This window comes from Rhinichthys klamathensis, unplaced genomic scaffold (genome assembly GCF_029890125.1).
Source record: "Rhinichthys klamathensis goyatoka isolate OS25496 unplaced genomic scaffold, OSU_Roscu_1.1 h1tg000726l_1, whole genome shotgun sequence".
Taxonomy (NCBI): domain Eukaryota; kingdom Metazoa; phylum Chordata; class Actinopteri; order Cypriniformes; family Leuciscidae; genus Rhinichthys; species Rhinichthys klamathensis.
The window spans coordinates 376,460-397,524 of record NW_026607140.1 but is presented as its reverse complement, the minus strand read 5'-3'; the positions used below and the strand labels follow the sequence as shown (position 1 = coordinate 397,524).

The following is a 21,065-nucleotide window of genomic DNA, read 5'->3' as shown; positions in this document are numbered from 1 at the left end:
AAACATGCCTTTGCTAATGGCAGACCACCTCTTCCCTGCATGTGATGGCCACACTACAAGTCTGTGTAAGGCCAAAACAAACAGTGCATGAGGGTAGTTCTGAGTCGAGGTTTAGCTGTGCATAGTGACTGACCGTGGTTTAAGTCACAGCACTGGCCCTCGGTCAGACGATGTCCACACTGGTGGTCCAGAAGCGTCCCGGGGCTAAAACTTGCAGAGGTGCGAGACATCGCCAAAGTTCGCTTTCTCGATGCTCCCATCTCACAAGGTTTGCTACCGGGTCACTCGTGTTTTCTCCTCAGTCTGTTTGTCGCCAAGGGTGTCAGTCCCCTGTGGAAAAGCTGTCACAGCCAGCTCTACTGTGACGTCTAGCTTTCGCAGGAAGTTGCTCTCCGGGAGATGGTGTCCTTGCCTCTCCCTCCCCCGGAGGACGACCAGGTGGAGAATCTTTGTTTCATTCTGTTCCGCCGCTGGCTCCCCGGAGTCCAGTGGTACCCATATTTTCTATAGAGCAATTTCTTCCATCTCTGGGTCACAAGAGGGTGCGGACTGCAGTGAGCGACGCTCCCATGCCTTGTCACTCTCGTCTCCCGCTGGGCAAGGAGGTGCGGAAACCTGGACTCGACGCCCCCGGGCCTCGCTCCTCGTTTCCCCTCCTTCCTTCGCCTCGGGACAGCCAGCAGCCAAACGCCTCCGGGCCTTCCCTGCCGTCTGCCCACCGGTAGCAGGTATGTGTTGCCGCACACCCAGACCTCTCTCTCGGCCGCAGTAATGCCTCCGGAGTCCGGTCCCTGCCATCCACTTTGCTGCCCCTCCGCGGGTACACCGGTGGTCCGGTTGGGCTCGTTGGTACGGTCTCTCGAAGCCTGGCTAGTACTTCCGAGGCCATCCCGCGGGCTCATCTGTACCATCCGGCTCGGCTATGCAATTCAGTTTGCCCACCGACCTCCCAAGTACAGGGGCATCCGCTTCACCCAAGTGTGGAGCGTCGATCCCCCTGTCTTGAGGAAAGAGATCGTCGCCCTGCTGGCGAAGGACACGATCGAGCCGGTTCCTCCAGCTGAGATGAGGTCTGGGTTCTACAGAGCTTACTTCATTGTACCCAAGAAAGGCAGTGGGTTATGGCCGATCCTGGACCTGCGAGTTTTGAATCGGGGCCTGCACAAGCTCCCGTTTAAAATGCTCACACAGAAGCGCATCTTCGATTGCGTCCGTCCCCAGGATTGGTTTGGAGCGATCGAACTGTTGTGCGAACACAGGGACATGGTGCTCCGGCATCTCAGCGGCTTGGGACTTCAGGTCAACTGGGACAAGAGCAAACTCTGCCCCACGCATCTCGGTATGGAGTTGGACTCAGTCGGTCAGTCTGCGCGCCTCACCCAGGAGCGCGTCCGGTCAGTGCTCAACTGCCTCAAGTACTTTCAAGGCAGGTCAGCGGTCCCACTGAAACAGTTTCAGAGGCTCCTGGGGCATATGGCAGCTGCAGTAACGCCGCTCGCCTGCTTCATATGAGACCGCTTCAGTGCTGGCTTCACGATCGAGTCACGAAATGGCCGTGGCAGAGCCCGGAGAGGGCCGGAATGCCCTTAGTCCAGGTGTCCTTAGTCCAGGTGTCCAGGCATTCTGTGGTTTCACAGATGCCTCTGCCAACGGATGAGGGGCCACGTACAACGGGCATGCAGTTTCAGGTCTGTAGACGGGTCTCAACTGCATTGGCACATCAACTGCCAAGAGTTGCAAGCAGTACGCTTAGCCTTGTGCCACCTCAGGGGGCTGCTTCTGCACAAGCACGTACTGGTCCGAACGGACAGCACTGCACTTTCGGACAGAATAGGCACCTATTGTATCTATTCCCGTTCTTTTTAGGGGCCAAGCACCGAAGGTGCGGAGGCACCTATTGTATCTGTTCCAGTTCTTATTATTATTCTGTCGTTTCTTCTTCTTCTTCTGACTGGGCGTCTATGGTAGCCCATAGAACCGTTTGCGGGAAAGTTGTTTTGGTTTGACATTCTGATAGAGGACAGTCCCAACATTAAATACACCAATTTTGGTGTCTCTAACTCATTGGACTCTATCTTGCACCCAGCGCAATTGACTTTGTACACCGACGCATGTATCATTCGTATTTTGCACCCGTGCAAAGCGGACTTTTCCCTCCACAGACGCACGCCGGCAAACTATGGAATGAACTTGCGCTCCTTGGGCGGTTCAGCGCAAAAAAGGAGGCGTGTTCCGGCGCAAACAATCCCTGGTGCTATTTTGCAGTTCCAGAAAACAATTGCGCCACTGACCAGAAAAAAACCTAGTTCAAAGTTAGTGGCGCGTTGCGCGTACATTCAGATGCTATTTTAAGCGCGCATGCTTGGCCATAATACAGAGTGTGAATAACGCGCATACACTATAGATGATTCTCTCATCTACACAGATGCATTTTACTTTTTGCTAATGATACATTATTATAAGTAAAAATATTAAAACACGAGGGAAATCATTGTTGTGTCCATGACGATGGGAAAAATAGGCATAAAGCTTACACATTTACCCAAATTATCATATGCATGTTTAACCAAAGCTAATTTTGGTGGGTTTGTCCCATCCCCATTGTTACTTCTCTTTCTTTTACGGCCCTGACGAGAACATCGATCTCCTCGGCTGTGAACCGATTCTGAAGCGCGCCAAATGCGCCGTTATAATAGTATTGCGCCATGGAACAAGCGCACCTCATTCATCATGCTCTTAAAGGGAATGTGATGTGACACTCTTATTGGTTTGTTTCCCGTTACGCCCAAACCACACCTATGAATAATGAAGCTACTTCAGACCAACCCCTTTTAGATTTGCGTCGAGCGCAAGAGTCATTTATCCCGCCGGTTAAACAGCAACAGCGCCGTGATCCGCCCACAAAGTTACTTGCGCTTTGCGCTTGACACTTGCGTTTTAGATTGTTAAAATAGGGCCCATTGCCTCTAGCGCCACCACCTGTCCAAAGTTTCACTCATATTATGCTAATAACTTTTGAACCGTAAGGCCTATCAACAAAATTCTTTTTTCCTCTGATTCCTGAGCTCATGACGATATCGATTGCATCTTATGACGTCATATTCCATCATAAAAATATGGCCGCCATTTTGAATTGTCCAAAAAAACTACTTTTTCAAACTCCTCCTATATGGTTTGTCCGATTTGCACCAAAATTGAACCAGATCATCTTCAGGTAGTGAGGATAAAAAGTTATGAAATTCAAGTTGATTTGTCAAATCGTTTTCGATAAACGTACAAACAAATTTTAAGTAGCGCTTGCAAAAACAGACTTAAGACTGTATCTCCGCAATACTTTATCGAATTCAGACCAAACTTGGTACATGTCATCACAAGCATGACCTGAGGCTACATGCTGCGTTTCGGCACAGCGCCACCAACTGGTCTGGAGATATGAAAAATGGCTATTTTTGCTTATAACTTCTGATTAGTTTGTCCAAAAATCATAAATGTGGTCTCGTTGATATCCAATTTTTCCAGATCGGCGATTTTGGCTGTCGGCCATTTTGAATTATGTGCTAAAATGCTGTATTTTCTGAACGCATGAACAAATTGTTACGAAACTCGGTATGGGTCATTAGTACGATGCCTTGAAGGAGCCTGAGAAGTTTCGAAACCGCGCCACCTAGTGGTAAAAATTATTTTTCAAATGCTTATAACTCTGGGTGTGGTTGACTGATTTTCATGGGAGTCATCTCGTTCGGTTCCTGACTCCTTGCCGAGTCCACAGATACCAAACATGCTAGGTTTCGTCTTACGGTTTATGTAGCGTTGTGATTTAGCGCTTAAATAACATTTGCCGATATCTTCGAAGGTCGCTGGCCATAAAGTATTGCCCAAATGCCAAAATACTGATAGTAAGGGGTAGTAAAATTCAATCAAATTCACGTGTCAGTCATTTTTAACTGCTTTTTCATATATAAATGTCTATAACTCAGAAGTGAATTGAGATATTTTCACCAAATTTGGCACACACATGTATGGGCTCATTCTGAGGACACATTAAACATTTTGGGGGATTTTGCCTCTTGGTGGCGCAATAATAGAACAAACCATGAAATTCCCGTTGACTTCAATACAGTTTTGTGATGTAAAATGCTATAATTAACAAATGCATTGCTGTAACATTATGAAACACAGAATTTGCCACCAGCACCATCCCCTCAAGGTACTCAAAAGATTTTGAGACAGCGCCACCTGTTGGTCAAAATTTACAATTAAATTTCCAAAAATGCTAATAACTTTTGAATAACTATGCCTATTGTATTGACACTGGTCTTAATAGATTACTTGGGTCATGTCGAGAACATAGATCCCAAGTTTGACGTATTTGGATGAACTTCCTTTTCGCCATTTTGATTTTCATTGAATACCTACTTTTTCGAACTCCTCCTAGCCTGTTTGTCCGATTTTCACCAAATTTGAATCAGTGTTAATTTTGTCAGCAAATTTTGATTTAGTTTTAGTCTTAGTCTTTTGACTAAAATGCCATTTAGTTTTAGTCATATTTTAGTCATCTGAATTGTTTTAGTTTTAGTCTAGTTTTAGTCGACGAAATACAATAACATTTTAGTCGACTAAATCTACAGTAGATTTAGTCGACTAAAATATAATGGGTTTAGTTCAATTGTAATGCGTTAATTTAGAATTTCTCTAAAATTTCCAAACCCATATACTCCCGGAGAAAACATCTATTAACCTATTAATATGAATGATTTTTAAGTTTGAACATGCAATACAGATACAGATTTAACTGCTGTTACTTAAAAAATATCTTAAAATGAAATAAAACCACTTTTCCTAAAGTACAACACAGTCTTCTTTACAATGAATGATATATTCATTCCTTATAACTACTTACACATCATTCTTTATTCTTTCAAGCAGACATATTTATTTGTATGAATTAAATATAATTAATCCTTATTAAAGCTATTAACAAACAGTGAATGCTTTTCTCTTTTTCTTTTGTTGCTTGATCAAAATTAAGGACAAGGACCGCATTAGGTTTATTGCCACTGTCACTTTAAGACGTCGGATCATGTCCAATGACATGCGGATACAATTGCACTGATGCACATCCGACACACTCACAGTTTAAGACATAACCAGCATAGTTTACATGAATAGTCTCCAAAAAGGACATTTAGACATACTGTTGTGTATTTCTCCATTCAGACACGAAAGAGAGCTCAATTCAGTAGCCTACTCGCGCGCTGTAGGTGTATTGTGCATGACTGCACGCTTCGGGTTAGGTGTGTGCGCACAGAAAACCGCACCGAATAGAGCTCTTTTTTGCATCGTCACTCTTATTCAGAGATCTATATGTCTGCTCTACTCATTCTCCCAGACGTTCACATTTTTTAACGTTTTATGACCGCGGGGTAGATCACGTTACAGTAGCCTACAAATGTGCGCATCTACCACACACGCAGGACATCAGTTCTGACGGATCGCTTCCCAAATCGTCACTATCTAACATTTTCGTCTAGTTTTTATCATACCTGTCAAGTTTTGGATTTGAAAATAAGGGAAATTTTCCGGCGCCCACTGCGAGCAGTCCCACCACCCCAACCAAGCTCCAGTATCCCTTACATTTTAAGACAGGTGTTTTAGCCTAAATGAAACACACACACACACACACACACACACACACACACACACACACACACACACACACACACACACACACACATACAAAGTGTGTGTGTTTTTCATTTAGGCTATAACACCTGTCTTAATAGGCCTATGTATGGGAACATTAGGTATTCAGAGCATTTATTTAAAGGCGCATATTTTCTGTTCATTTAACATTGCTTGTCTTTACATTTACATTTTATTTTCATTCCACACATTATTTTCATTTCATATTGCTTTTCTTTCACAGTTTTTCTTTTCATTTGCAGTTTTTCTTTTCATTTCACATAACTTTTCTTTACTCTTTTAGTGAGTTATTGAACAAATTTGTTGCAGACTTTAACTGTTTTGGAAGGAGTGTATTTGTGGGCTGGGCCAGAGTGGTTAATTTTACATGAGAGTAGAGCAAACAGTTCTGTGTTGTCTAACGTCATCCTATTCTCTGTAACAATCTTTCGTACCATGCTAAACACCCTTTCTCGTGCTGACATACATCATTCCTTCCCCGTGTGAGATGCTAAAGTCGCAGTTACAAAACTTACAAAACGCGTGACTGTCAGTCCCCTGCTCCTCTTCAGAAAAGTAAATTCGCTATCCCATTGATCGCGGTATTTAGTACATGAGGGTTTTGGTTTTTTGGCAGGAGTACCTTGCTCTGTCATAGCGTCCATCATCCGTCTCTGTTTTTGTTTGTTTTTTTGTTCCCCCCCCCCGGTTTCCCCCGCGTTGTCACTCATCATCTGACCTCACACACTATCGCGACAACTGCCACCTACAGTACCTGTAACGTTAGTTATCGCGAGGCTAGTGACAGAGCTCAGATTGGGAATGTTTTTTTGTTTTTTTTTTACTCCGCCCGGGGTATTATTATTTTTCAATAACGCAGGTTAAAATACGGGAGATTTACGGGAAAATCCTAATACGGGAGGACGGCGGGAAAGAAGGGTTAAATACGGGACTTTCCCGGCCAAAACGGGATACTTGACAGGTATGGTTTTTATTCGTTGACGAAAATGTCAATAGATTTTCGTCATAGTCTTTGTCATTCAAAACTAGGTTTTATTTAGTTATCGTCTCGTTTTCGTCTGTGAAAAAATGTCGTTGACGAATAATTTTCGTCGTTATTTTCGTCAACGAAATTAACACTGATTTGAATCGTATCATCTCCAGACCGTGCTGAATAAAAGTTATGGATTTCGTGTTGATAGATGAAATCGTTTTCTTATACTGCAGCAGCATATTTGAGGCATGTGGCCAAAAGGACCATTCAGGCTTTATATCTGCAATGCCTCGACATATTGACACCAACCTTTGTAAGTGTCATTGTTACCTCACTCTGACCACACCACATCAATTTCGTAACTGCGCCACCTATTGGTCGAAAGTACGGTGGCCGAGAGAGCTCAACGCGATGCAACTGAAGCAAACACATGCAAATAGAAAAAAAAACGCATGCAAATAGAAAAAAAAACATCATCATCAGTTTCACAACACACGTGTGCTCCAAATACAGAAATGCGCTGCAAAAGTTCACAACACAACCAAATACAGAAACGCGCTGCAAATAACAGACCACAACGTAAATGTTTCCAGGGGAACCAAATAAGTGACGAACCCGGCTGGGACGTGCTTATTGTGAGCCATACTCCATACATACAGAGCCTATGCCATACTCCCTTCGAAGGGCAGACGGCAGAGCCCTTAAAGTGGGACTTTGGAGTGAGCAGGGCTCTGGCGTGCTGTTATGTAGCCGTGTGGAACGTACTTGATGAAGGAGCAGCGAAAGACAATGTAATTCCTCATCATTTTCACCTGGGATGTTCCCATGACAACGCAGCACGGCGTCCATCAGCTGAAGAGCTGTTCTTACCACAGAAATATAATGCTGTCAACATAACGGTTGCAAATACATTTTTATTTTTACTTTACAAAAAAGCTTTTAAAATATGTGTGTCTCAACTTTAAAACTTTGGACCCTACATTACCTAACATTGCTTAAGAAACTTTTCTTTATGAAAATTTAAACATAACATGAAACAATTTGTACAGTGTAACTGATGAAAGATAAATATCTTCTCTATCTTTTTTATTTATTTATTTTAGTTTTCAGCTCATTGTTGTTTTCTCATTTGTATTCTGATGACATTGAACATATTGTTAATACATTTTGTATATTGTATACAAGGTGTATGTCATAAAAATATAATCTCTGTATGTTTTGCAAAAATAAATAAATACATAAAGTAGAATTTTAAGCTGTAAGCACCAGCACGTCCCAGCCGGGTTCGTCACTTATTTGGTTCCCCTGGAAACATTTCCGTTGTGGTCTGTGTTATTTGCAGCGCGTTTCTGTATTTGGGTCATATTGTGAGTATTTGGAGTTCACGTGTGTTGTGAAACTGATGAAGATTTGCGGTTGTTTTTTCTATTTGCATGCGTTTTTTTTCTATTTGCATGCATTTTTTTCTATTTGCATGCAGGTTTTTTTTGTTTGCATGCTTGCGTTTTCTTCTATTTGCATGCGTTTTCTTCAGTTGCAACGCGTTGAGCTTTCTCGGCCACCATACGAAAGTGATAATCCATTAAATCATACTTTTAGTTAATGTATATGATTTTTCAGCCATTTTGCCAAAATTATCTTAAAATGTCTTTAATTGCTCTTTGCTGCAGTAGATCTGCCACTCCCACCCATGAGGCCATCTGTTGCCGCTTCTTGCGCTTGGCCCCGGTAATGGCTGCTTGCAGCTATATTTTTTTGTTTGTTATTGATGTTCTAATCTAGGCTACTTGTCCGGTCGGGCAAGTAAAATTCTGTCCCTTCAAAAAATCCACTTGTCCCAGACAAGCGGACAAGCGTTAATGTCGAGTCCTGCATTATCATTATCAATCACTGTTTATGTAATAAAATCAGAATCATTCTCACGATTCGATGCTTCACTGGTTATTTGACGGGCATTGGGTCCGTCAGACTGGAGAAATTTTAGCGGTAATGTGACCAGAAATATTTAAGACCCATCGAATCTGAATTTAAGACATTTTAATACTTTAAGGCCTTTTATTAGGAAAACTTTATTTAGGACTTTTTAAGACTTTTTAAGGACCCGCGGCCACCATGAGACATGCTCAAATCTGCTGAAGTGCTATTGCCACTGGTGTCAAACGGACTGATCTGAGTATTTCGGAATTTTGATCTACTGGGATTTTCAGACACAACCATCTCTAGGGTTTATAGAGATAGTCTGATAAAGAGAAAAGCTTTTTTGCCTAGTTTCAAGCCTTGTTGAAGTCAGAGGTCAGAGAAAGAATGGCCAGAATGGTTGAACTGAGAGAAAGGCAACAGTAACTCAAATAAGCACTCGTACAACCAAGGAGTCTCAATTTCTGCTGCAACATTCAGATGGTCAGGTCAGAATTTGGCGTAAACTACATGGAAGCATGAATCCATCATGCCTTTTATCAGCGGGTCAGGCTGCTGGTGGTGTAATGGTGTGTTGTATATTTTCCTGGCACACCTTGGGCCTCATGTATCAACACTGCGTACACACAAAAACACTGCATACGTCAACTTTGACGTTCACGGCCAGATGTACTAACAGTGAAATTAACGTAAGAATGTGCGTTCCTCCAAGTAAACTTCATGTCTTGCGTACGTACATATGTCGTGATTTTTGTCCGTTGGCGACTCATAGTCAATGGCGCCACCAGGGGGTGGCCAGGGGTGGCCACTCCTGGCCACCCCACTGGCCACCCCACTGGCCACCCCAATGGCCAGAATAAATTTTAGTAGCATCAGTTATGCATTTCATAAATAAGTCAAAAATATTCTTTAGTAAAAGAAGACGGGGCATTATGTGTCGTGACGTGCTTTTTAAGTGCCAATGGTTAACAGTATAGCTACTGTTACAGCAGCTTTTTGATGCGTCTTTGCCACGTTTTGACAAGCAGGGATGCAAACAGCGCGCTTTTCGGCGCCTCTCACTTTTTTCACGTCAGTTTGGGTGACAAAGTCATCTGAAGTCATTCCATAGCTTAATGTGAGGGACAGAAGTCTATTTACACCATTTAAGTATACGGAAACTCGTTTTCCCTCCTCTGCGGCTGTCAATCATTCTCCATTCATATTCAAACAGCGCGCGCGCCTCTTGGATGCACGGTAAAACTCTCTCCAATATGATATATTCACATTATAATGCACGATCTGTAGATAAAAGGCTGTATATTTGCATAAAATTACTTTATTTTGTTGGAGTTTGTTGTTGTTTTTAAACAACTCACTACCGTGTGCTTGCTAGATCATCACACACATCACAAGGACTATGAATCGGCATCAAACGCGCAATAACTGGAATATAAAACTGAAACAAAGGAACAAATCGCACTAGGATTTGTGCGCTCGACATTTCTTCGCTTTGTGACGTGAACTTTTAAATACGCACTTATGCAGCGCAGCGCTGCACACAGAGTCGCCATGTTGCTTTGAGCACATCATTCTGCACCCGCGATGCGCATACACACTGTGCGCTCTGTTTTTCATGTTATCATGGGTTTGCGCACTGAAATATTATTAAAAGCCAATATATTTTGTTATACCTAGCCTGCTCATTACATTTAAAATAAGCATAGTTTAATTGTATATTATTTCTTTGTAGTGTAGGCTATATATGCACTTCTGAATTCTTGATATTAATATATAAATATAAAATTGTGAAATGTATGATTGCCTGATTGAATTTTATAAGAGAACTAATAGTAATTTGTTTTTATTAACATATTTAGATTTGATAAAATGACTGTGCAGATTTTTTCAAGAATTACTTTTTGCTGCTGATTTATACACTCATTAAGTTTATTAAAAATTCATAGTACATTTATGTAATATTTAAAGGTGTTAACTGTAATCTTACACTGCAAAATAATAACTTAAAAAGAATTAAATTCATCACAATTATGTAAGTATCTGGAAATTTGCTGCGGGGCGAGGGCCCTTATATATATCATATATATATATATAATATATATCATTATATATAATATAATATATATTAGTAGGGCCCTACTAATATCATTAGTAAGCTAACATTAAATATAACACAATAAACCAAAGTATAGCAGTAGGAGTTTCCTTAAGTCTTTCTGATAGTTTTCTACAGGCCGGTTTACTACAAAAGTAGAATAAAATTCTGAAATTATGGTTTATAGTTTTGGTGTGCCACCCCAAGATTTTAAGTGGCCCAATCTGGCCACCCCTATGAAAAATTTCTGGAGGCGCCACTGCTCATAGAGGCAATAAAGTGAAGTGGCAAACATTACACTACGAATTGTTCTATCGCACCTCCAGCTGTCGACATTGCTTATAATTTGTAATTGATAAATTATTTGACATATTTTTGTCACACGAGTCTTATTAAAATATTCTATTATGCAATTAAGTAAGAACATATATAAAGCATGTGCAAATTGATACAACCCGTCTAGCAATGTCAGCGTTGGCTTAACTAGGAATAAAAAATAAACTTCATTAAAGTACAGTAACACCAAGTAACTTTTCCTCTGCGGTCGCCCTACTGGTTGGAAGCGGAGTTGTCCATTAGCGCTGTCGTAATTAATTTAGCCTACCGCAGCCTACTGTCGCACACGCATGCGCACGCTCGCTGTTGATCCAGCACCGGCTTGGGAATCAACAATGGCCACAGACAAGGTAGAGTATGTTGCATGATTTTATGAAAGACATCACAAACTAAGAAAAACGAAATAATGACTAGTCCAACAGCATGACGGCCAAGTAGGGCTGGGCGATTTCCCCCCCAAAAAAAATCTGCGATTTTTTTATAAAAAACTCGATTTACGATTTTCGATTCGATTTTTTTCCCCCCTTCCATTTAAAACAAAATAACTGCAAACTGTAAATATATTTTGAAAATATATATTTATTGTATTTAATTAGTGCATCAACATAAACAAAATTGCACTGTCACTGTGCAACAAAGATTGTGCAAGATCCAAATTATTTGTAGTGTATTTGGATTGAGCTAATAAAACAACAAAAAATAATAATGATTTATTGTATTTAATTAAAGTGCATCAACATGAACAAAATTGCACTGTCACTGTTCAGTGTGCAACAAAGATTGTGCAACATCCAAATTATTTGTAATGTATTTGGATTGAGCTAATAAAACAACAAAAAATCATGAGGTAACTCTTAATGGAATTGAACATGTACAGTTGAAAAGTAACACCACTCTCGACTCTCCATAAAAAATGCATTTTAAACATGCATTTTAAACAACATAAAATGCATTTTAATTGCATTTTAAACATTCTTTGCGAGGAAAATTAGCCTATCAACTACAGCAGGCTTGAGGCAAGCTCGGTTACAGGTGACAATACCCCCACCCACACTAAAGACCCTCTCCGATGGGGCGCTAGTTGCTGGAATGGCCAGGTATTTTTTTGCCAGATGACTGAGTCTTGTGAAGTTGGGCTGATGCTGCTTCCACCACTCAAGTGGGTTAGTGTCAGGATCCACCTCAGGACCCAGTAAGTAGGAGGTGAGCTCTGCTTCAATTTTCTCCTTTGTTGACTGGTGGGACAGTGATGCAGCAGGTGCTGCTTTCTTGAAGAAGGCAGCTAAAGTTTTCTTCTTAGGTGGGCTCTCTTCTTGACATATTTGTACAGTAGGACCTTCTTCCTCTGAGCAGAGGGCAGAAAGCTCAGTGACCGCTCTTTTCTTAACAATGTCCAACTTGTCCAGGGTAATGTAGGTGGTACGGAACCGTGGATCCATTAGAGAAGCCATGTCCAGGAGCTCGTCATTCTCAGGGTCACTGTATTTCTGTTCAAGGTAGCACATAATGTTTCTTTTTATTGTAGCGGTGAGATCTACATCTTTCTCTTCTCGCTGAAGGAGACTTGTTTTGAACAGATGCAGCACAGGTTTAATGTATGAAACGCTTACATAAGATTCTCCGGACAACGCGTCAGTAAAGTCCTGAAGGGGTTTGATCGCTTTATTTGTGGCATCTAAAACCTCCAGATCTTGCCATGTAGGAACAAGATGGCGGGTCTTTTTATCAGCACCCAGAACACGGACGATGGCTCTCTCTTGTTCGAGAAGACGATCAATCATTTTTTGGCGCGAACCCCATCTTGTCAGTGACTCGGTTACCAGTTGATGAGGAGGAAGACCCAGCTCTGCCTGAACCTCTGCCATGTCCCGTCTTTTTTTCCAACTGTATGAAAAAGCAGAAACTGCCTTTTTACACACTCCAATGGCACGGTCAATCCGTTCATCTTTCACACCATTCACTATAATAAAAAAAGAACAAAAAAACAAAAACAATATTTAGTTTTAGTAAGTGTACATTTTTTAAACATTCCCTACACACACAGCTAAGGTACAAAATACAAATTATTTTTATCTTTATTTTAGAAATGTATTTTTCCCATATTTATTGTAACACCATACTTATACCATATAGTATTAAATGGTAATAGATAAATCAGTGTAGTACTAGTAGTATTGACCAAAAAACTACCTTTTAAAATAGTCAGGGGAAATGCATATAACAATGTTGAGTTGAAAAAATATAAACTTATTTTCACACAAACTTACCGACAGCATTGTGCAGTCGATGTCCAAAGCACTTGAGGTTTGGCCAATTATTGTCCTTCATAGCCCTGATTACATTGGAGCCACTGTCGGTCGTCATACAGGAAAGGCGCTCCTCTGAAAGGCCCCAGGAGTTCAGAGCATCCTTTAACTCTTGTGCAATAGTTTGGCCCGTATGGTCCTGAGGGAAATATGACGTTTGGAGACAGACGCTTCACATCTCCCAGCTCTCGCTGACATAATGAACCGTAAGACACATATAAGGCTGCATGGTTCGGCTCGACCACAGGTCAGTAGTGGCAGCGTAAAAGTCAATTCCCTTCAACTCGCTTATTATCTTTTGCCGAGTGTTGTTATACAGCTGAGGAAGAGCAACATCAGAGAAATACTTGCGGCTGGGTACTGTATATCGAGCGTCCAAAACTTTCAGCAAGTTGTTAAACCCTCTCTTCTCAACAGAGTAAACTGGCAGCATATCCGTAGCTATGTAGAGGGTAATTGCCTCCGTTATGGCTTTCCACCTTGCCCCGCTCTTCTCATACGGTACACTGCTTGAAAAGCTTTGTTGAAGAGTTGTTTGCTTTGCTAACGGGGTGCTAGCGCTAACGCCACTAGAGTCGTTTTCTGATCGAAGGCGGCGACACTTCTCCCACTCAGCCGCATGTTTTCGCTTTAAATGCTGAAACAGATTTGTCGTACTGCTACCAGCAACAACAACAGCCTTTAGACAAAGTTTGCATCGAGGTATTTTCTGTTCCTCATCAGATTCTGTAAATCCATACCAACTCCACACTACTGACGTCGATGAGCATTTCTTCGGAAGGAGCTGCTCTCTTTCTGCCATGTTGTTGTTTGTATATGAATACGCTGCCGTCGGGGGAGTGGCAGAGGGTTGCGCCGTAGGGAGCGTGCTACGGAAACTCTGAAGGAAGATTTGGCGAATGCAAAATGTATATGCTATACTGATGAGGGAGAGAAAAAAAATCTAAAAAATCGAATTTTTGAAAATGTGAATCGATTTGACCTACCAACTCGATTTTTATTTCAAATCGATTTTTTTCCCAGCCCTACGGCCAAGTCAGCATCGGTCGGGCACCCCTCCTCCTTAAGCTCACGCCAGCGAGTAAACACTGGCCCAATATTGATCCTTGTCCGGCCTCTTGCTTTATCACTCAGCCTTTTCCTCTTCCGAGTCTCCTCCAACAAAACCTCTGTCTTCTTTTTTTTTTTTACCGCTTCGGCCATGACAAAAGCAAACGGAAAACAAACGCTGGTTGGTCACTCACGTCCGAATTTGAGGAAGTGGTGGGGGAAGTGATGTATGCCGTAAAGCAGTCGAATTTTGTAGTTCTTTTTGTGCACGGGTTCCTACCCGAAACCCGAAGTTACATAGTGCCAGTAAAAGCGATACAGACCACGTCAGGCTATGGCAGACGTGTCATTTAACTTATTTTAAGTCGATGTACCATCACAAGGGTCTTGGAAATATATTATGAAGGTTGGAAAACTACATAGTGTTACTTTAATTCGGTCAGTAAAGATAAAAAAGAAAGTAATATTTTTATTCAGCAAGGACACATTGAATTTGTTTAAAAGTGAGAGTAAATGCATTTATAATGTTACAAAAGATTATAAGATTTCTATATCTGTTTGATTTAAGTTTTTATTCATCAAAGAATCCTGAAAATACTATATCACGGTTTCCACGAAAATATGAAGCAGAAGCACAGCTGTTTTCAACACTGATAATACTCAAAAATGTTTCTTGATCATCAAATCATTTCTGAAGGATCATGTGACACTGAAGACTGGAGAAATGATGCTGAAAATTCAGCTTTGATCACAGGAATAAATTACACTTTCACACAGAAGACATTTTCAGTGAAATTTCGTTTCTTGCTTGCTTTAGCCATGTTCTTGCAGGTTTCTTTTGCCAAATTGGACTAATTACCATATTTAAATTAATTTAATTGTGGGAGGAGACTGGGTGGGGCGTTGTGCATGTGCGCTCAATTTTACGTTAATTCGTATGATGACTTCCAGCACGATAACATGTCATGCAAAAAAAAAACACACAAAAAAACCTCAAAATGGTTTCTTGAACATGACAATGAATTCACTATACTCAAATAGCATCCACAGTCCCCAGATCTTAAAGGGATAGTTCGGCCAAAAATGATATTTAACACATGCATTACTCACCCTCAAGCCGTTCGAGATGCATATGTCAATCTTGTTTCAGACGAACACATTTTCAGTTATTTTAGAAAATGTCTTAGACCCTTCAGTGGATATAATGTGAAGCAATGGGGTCCACCTCCTTCAAGTCCCAAAATGTGCATACATCCTTCACAAAAGTAATCCATCCGGCTCCAGGGGGATAAACGAAGGCCTTCTGAGGGTAATCCGTGCGGTTTTGTCGTAAAAATATACATATTTAAAACTTTATAAATGAAAATATCTGACTTCCGGCAACGATCGACGCGCGTTCACGGGTGATGGAAGTCGGCGTACGAGGTAGGACGTAGCGTAGGAACCGTCGTGATGTAGAACGAACGCGCCTGCGCAGCCAGAGTGCAGAGCAAAACAAAACTCCACTCAGTTCACCCGTGAACGCGCGTCGATCGTTGCCGGAAGTCAGATATTTTAATCTATAAAGTTTTAAATAATGCTTCACATTATATCCACTGAAGGGTCTAAGACATTTTCTAAAATAACTGAAAATGTGTTCGTCTAAAACAAGATTGACATATGCATCTCGAACGGCTTGAGGGTGAGTAATGCATGTGTTAAATATCATTTTTGGCCGAACTATCCCTTTAATCCATAAAAGCGCCTTCGGGATGTGCTGGAACGGGAGATTCGCAGCATGGAATTGCAACTTACAAATCTGAAGCAACTGTGTGATTCTATCATGACAATATGGACCAGAAACTCTCAGGAATGTTTCCTGCACCTTGTTGAATCTATGCGACAAAGAAATAAGGCAGTTCTGAACGCAAAAGTGGGTCTAACTCGGTGCTAGCAAAGTGTATCTTATAAAATACCCAGTGAGCATTGTGTCTAAGTATTTACAGTCTCTGTTGTGCAGACTGTTTTAATTTTAGTTTTACTTTCAAATATTACTAAGCATTAAGTTGTCCTCTAGCATATTAAACAAAATGCACCTAGTGTGTCTTCTAGCAATTGTTGAAATGCTATTGATAAAGGAGGTGCTTGAAATTTAACCATTTGAAATGTACATAGAACAATGGCTAATATGAAGTAGAGTTGTACAGACTTTAATTTTAGGACAGTTTTACTTCCAAACATGTAATGGGTACCTTTGGGAATCACTCCTTACGGAGGCGTATTGCATTCACTTGAGGAAAAAAATCGACCCTGTTTTTCTGAATTAATGAGATAATTTTTCATGGAATTTATTTTTTTTTTTTCTCTGTTTTTCTGAATTAACGAGTTAATTATCTCAGAATTACGAGATAATTTTTCATGAAAAAAAAGTTTTTGCTCTGTTTTTCTGAATTAACGAGTTAATTATCTCAGAATTATGAGATACATTTTTCTTGAAAAAAAATATTTCACTCTGTTTTTCTGAATTAATGAGTTACTCATAATTTTGAGATAATTAAGTCATTAATTCAGAAAAACAGAGCAAAAACTTTTTTTCCATGAAAAATTCTCATTAATTCAGAAAAACAGAGAAAAAAAAATGTTTCTGTGAAAAAATATCTCGTAATTCTGAGATAATTAACTCGTTAATTCAGAAAAACAGAGCAAAAACTTTTTTTCCATGAAAAATTCTCTCGTTAATTCAGAAAAACAGAGTCGATTTTTTTTCCTCAAGTGAATGCAATATGCTTCCGTATAGACCTGATAGTGGAAATCTTTTTTTTTTTTTTTGCTAGCAGGTTGACGACCCGGTTGAACCAGTTCACAAAGTTAACATGCTTGCAATTTGATTTACACCTTTACGATTCTTTATGAGGGTGACATCCAATTTTACACAGTCTATATTCCTCTGACCTAGATTTCATCTGAACCTTTTTAAAAGTGTACGACTGATATACAGCATAGACTTGTCTTTTGCTAACCAGGAAAAAAAGCAACCTCCGACATTTGATCTAGTCAAACAATCTCCAGATTATATAATACAACAGAGAATGTAGAACATATAGTAATTTAAAAAATGCATAACTTTTAGTATGTGGGAAGCATTCATGGAAATAAAAAGATAACAAATGATATCTTTAATATCTATCGTTAATGGTGGGAAGTATTGAAACATCAATACTATCAATACATGAATACATTTCAGAGACGTTTGTGATTATACTAACAAAAAATAATTTAAGATGACTTCTGGTATGCTCATTGTTGAGAGACATCAGTGCAATGGTAGCAATAAGAAAAATGGTTGAAAATGTTACCTGATCCTCCCCAAAATGTGGATTTTAGTTCTGCAGGTCGAGGTAATGTGGTTTATATATGATCTATCTTTTTAAAATAAAACAACTAACATCAATGTTGAAGGTTTCTCCTCTACTTTTGATTTTCTTCAGGCTCAATTTAGAGTTGAAACTGCAGGAACTGTAAGTTATGGAAACATGAGAAACAGGTTGAACCTGAATTTGAAGGCAGTCCAAATATGTGACCTGTGGTGAGGGTTGCGTCACGTGGTTCAGCGTGGCGAGCGGTGGGTGGGTACCCAGTCAACACCTGAGATCATACGATGTATGATCTCAGACTTCCAGAAAACGGACTTCCAGATAACAAGAGCAGTTCAAGAGCCCAACTAAAGCAAACACTGATCTACATTATGATAACATCAAATGAAACAATAAACCATCCACCTCTGAACCTTTGTTAATTCTCAATAAGAACTTATTTAGACGTGTGACAGAAATAAAGTCAGTCTGGCTAGTAATAAGTGAAGCTGGTAATGCTGTTTGTGGAGTTGTTTAATCCTCCTTTACTGAGATCTGCTGAGATCTTCAGAGATTTACTGTCTTCTTTTATCTTCAATGGATTTCATCTAAGCCTGGAAGTCTTGTGTTTCTGCTCGTCCCTTCTCTTTTTTTCAGTCTAAACATGTTACTTAGTTTAAGTTTTGGAAACATGAGAGAACGGTGTCGTCTTATCGGCCCCTAATTTAATAACAAATGATCATTTCGACTTAATTGAATACATCAAAACTAACTTTAGCTGGAACTAACATTATTCGAGAACCGCTATAAAACCAAACCAATCTCTGTTACCTTAAAGTATATGTTTATCTCTGTAAAGCTGCTTTGAAACAATCTACATTGTTAAAAGCGCTATATAAATGAGGATGACTTGACTTTATGGTCTTTGACTGTTATTTCCAGTAATCGTAAACGTTTGGCACCCTGTGCTGCCATGCATTTCACTTCTTTCTTTTTTTTTGCTTTGTTTTTGACAGTGTGATTCTGGATGTGGACAACGAATTGTCAATCATCACTTGATTAATCATTTAAAAGAACACACCATCTTTTTTTTTAAATGGGGCTTTTTCACCATCTCCCCTACATTTAGATAGGTGGGCAAACGCATTTTTGTCTCAGTGCATGCATTGTCTTAGTCTGGCTGCCGCTAGCTTAGCTTAGCATAATGAATGGAATCCTTTGTTGCCGGATAGCATGTCGTGAATAAAAGTGATAAAAAAAACGTCTCGGTTACGTATGTAACCCTCGTTCCCTGAGTACAGGGAACGGAGACGTGTCGTCGGGGAGTTCCCTGACGAATTGGGATCACGCTAGGTAGCCTAATTACCTCTGATAGAATTAAAAACGAGCCAATAAAAATTGGCATGCAATCTTTGCATTCCGCGAGCCGCCTACAAACACGGATATAAAAGCGGAAGTAAAACATTGCATAGACGCTTTCGCTGAGGAGCCGAACAGAGTCCAGCCCTCCGCGAAGGTACAGCAACATGGCGAAGGGACGACACGTCTCCGTTCCCTGTACTCAGGGAACGAGGGTTACATACGTAACCGAGACGTTCCCTTTCGTCCTGGGAACTCCAACGTGTCGTCGGGGAGTTCCCTGACGAATTGGGATCCCTAATAAAACGCCATGGTGCTGGCCCCTTCCAGCGCCCAGCTAAGCTACCCAAGCAGTTTCACAAATTACGGGAGCTAGCAAGGGAGTCACACTGCTGTTCCGCAAGACCCACACAGTGGATTGGATAACACTGGGAAAGCGTGCCCAACCCGTAAAAGGGGGAAGGGAATGCTGCGGAAGCCAGATGCCTGAAGAAGGCCTGGAATACACATATGTACTAGCCGAGGGGGATAGTGAAACATATGGCAGTCCCTGAGGTAGTCCCCTCCAAGGGAAGAGGGAGCGTAAGTCAAGTCAAGTCAAGTCACCTTTATTTATATAGCGCTTTTTACAATACAGATTGTATCAAAGCGCTTCACAGTGATAACATGAAAACAATATAACAAAAACAATATAACAATATAACAAAGTTTGTTTCTAAAAGAAATTGCGTCAACGTCCACCTTACGTAAGGCAGATCAATAATATTATTGAATATTAAATGTTAAATGTCCCCAACTAAGCAAGCCAAAAGCCAAGGCAACAGTGGCAAGGAACCAAAACTCCATCAGGTGACAGAATGGAGAAAAAAACCTTGGGAGAAACCAGACTCAGTCGGGGGGCCAGTTCTCCTCTGGCCAACGAAGGAACAGTGCATGATTCGGGCAGCATTACAAGTCAGATTGGATCGGAACATTTAGAGTATTTTTTGGAAGTCCAAGTATGCACGCCGGTCTTAAGACGAGTTGTTGAGGATCAGTGCCGTCCACCATAGAGAGTCCATATCGCCCGTGTTGAGTCGTCACTTCATAGGCTTTGTGATTGGAGCATCTGAAGTCTCCGTGAGAGGCTGGATACAAACTGGAGCTGACGAACGCCATTTTCTCGGGACTCGCGTCCCGAGATAACAGCAGAAAAGCAAAGGGAAAATAATTAGCGTAGCTGCTGTTCATAATGATGATTTCCATAACACAGGCGTAAAAGACAAAACATGAAGACAGTGACTCTTGCGTCCCAAAATCACCCCCCTCCGTCCCCCACTCAACTCAGCCCAGCTTACTGACCTCTACGTCCCTCCTGCTGCTGAGACCTAACCACAATCTCACAATCTCTCCGCAACCCAACCATACGCGCCAACCCGTTGACTAAGGCTGTCGAGCCCCACTGGTGCGTGAATAGGCAGTTTCAGTGGACAACGGTTCCGTATGGCATACTACCTACCGCAACACAATATCTGCCCAACCACCCGTCATTCACGCAATATACACAGGAACGTAATGACTGCAAATACTATGCAACCTATACAGATAACCTACAGTCTCTTCAAGTTTTATAGTATTAAATGCATTTGATCTGATTCAGCAGTATAATAAAAGGTAAGCATTATGTAAATGCTTGGCTAAAAAGATGCGTCTTTAATCTAGTTTTAAACTGGGACAGCGAGTCAGAGCCTCGGACAATATCAGGAAGGCTATTCCAGAGTTTAGGAGCTAAATGTGAGAACGCCCTCCCTCCTTTAGTGGACTTAGATATCCTAGGAATGACCAGAAGCCTCGAATATAGTGATCTTAAAGAACGCGATGGATTGTAGGGCGATAGAAGGTCCATTAAATACACAGGAGCTAAACCATTTAGGGCTTTATAGGTCAGTAATAGTACTTTGTAATTGATACGGAACTTGATAGGTAACCAGTGTAGAGATGATAAAATTGGTGTT

General features: G+C 40.9%; 1 protein-coding gene across 1 annotated transcript; it reads right to left on the bottom strand.

The window, feature by feature from the left end:
- Positions 1-11,989: 11,989 nt before the first annotated feature.
- On the bottom strand, positions 11,990-13,492 carry LOC130077237 (zinc finger BED domain-containing protein 4-like). The gene is made up of 2 exons (XM_056242405.1): positions 13,292-13,492; positions 11,990-12,984 (listed from the first exon to the last, which is right to left on the bottom strand). Exons 1-2 carry the CDS (start codon positions 13,386-13,388, stop codon positions 11,990-11,992), a joined length of 1,092 nt encoding a protein of 363 aa, XP_056098380.1. The 5' UTR covers positions 13,389-13,492.
- Positions 13,493-21,065: the final 7,573 nt, after the last annotated feature.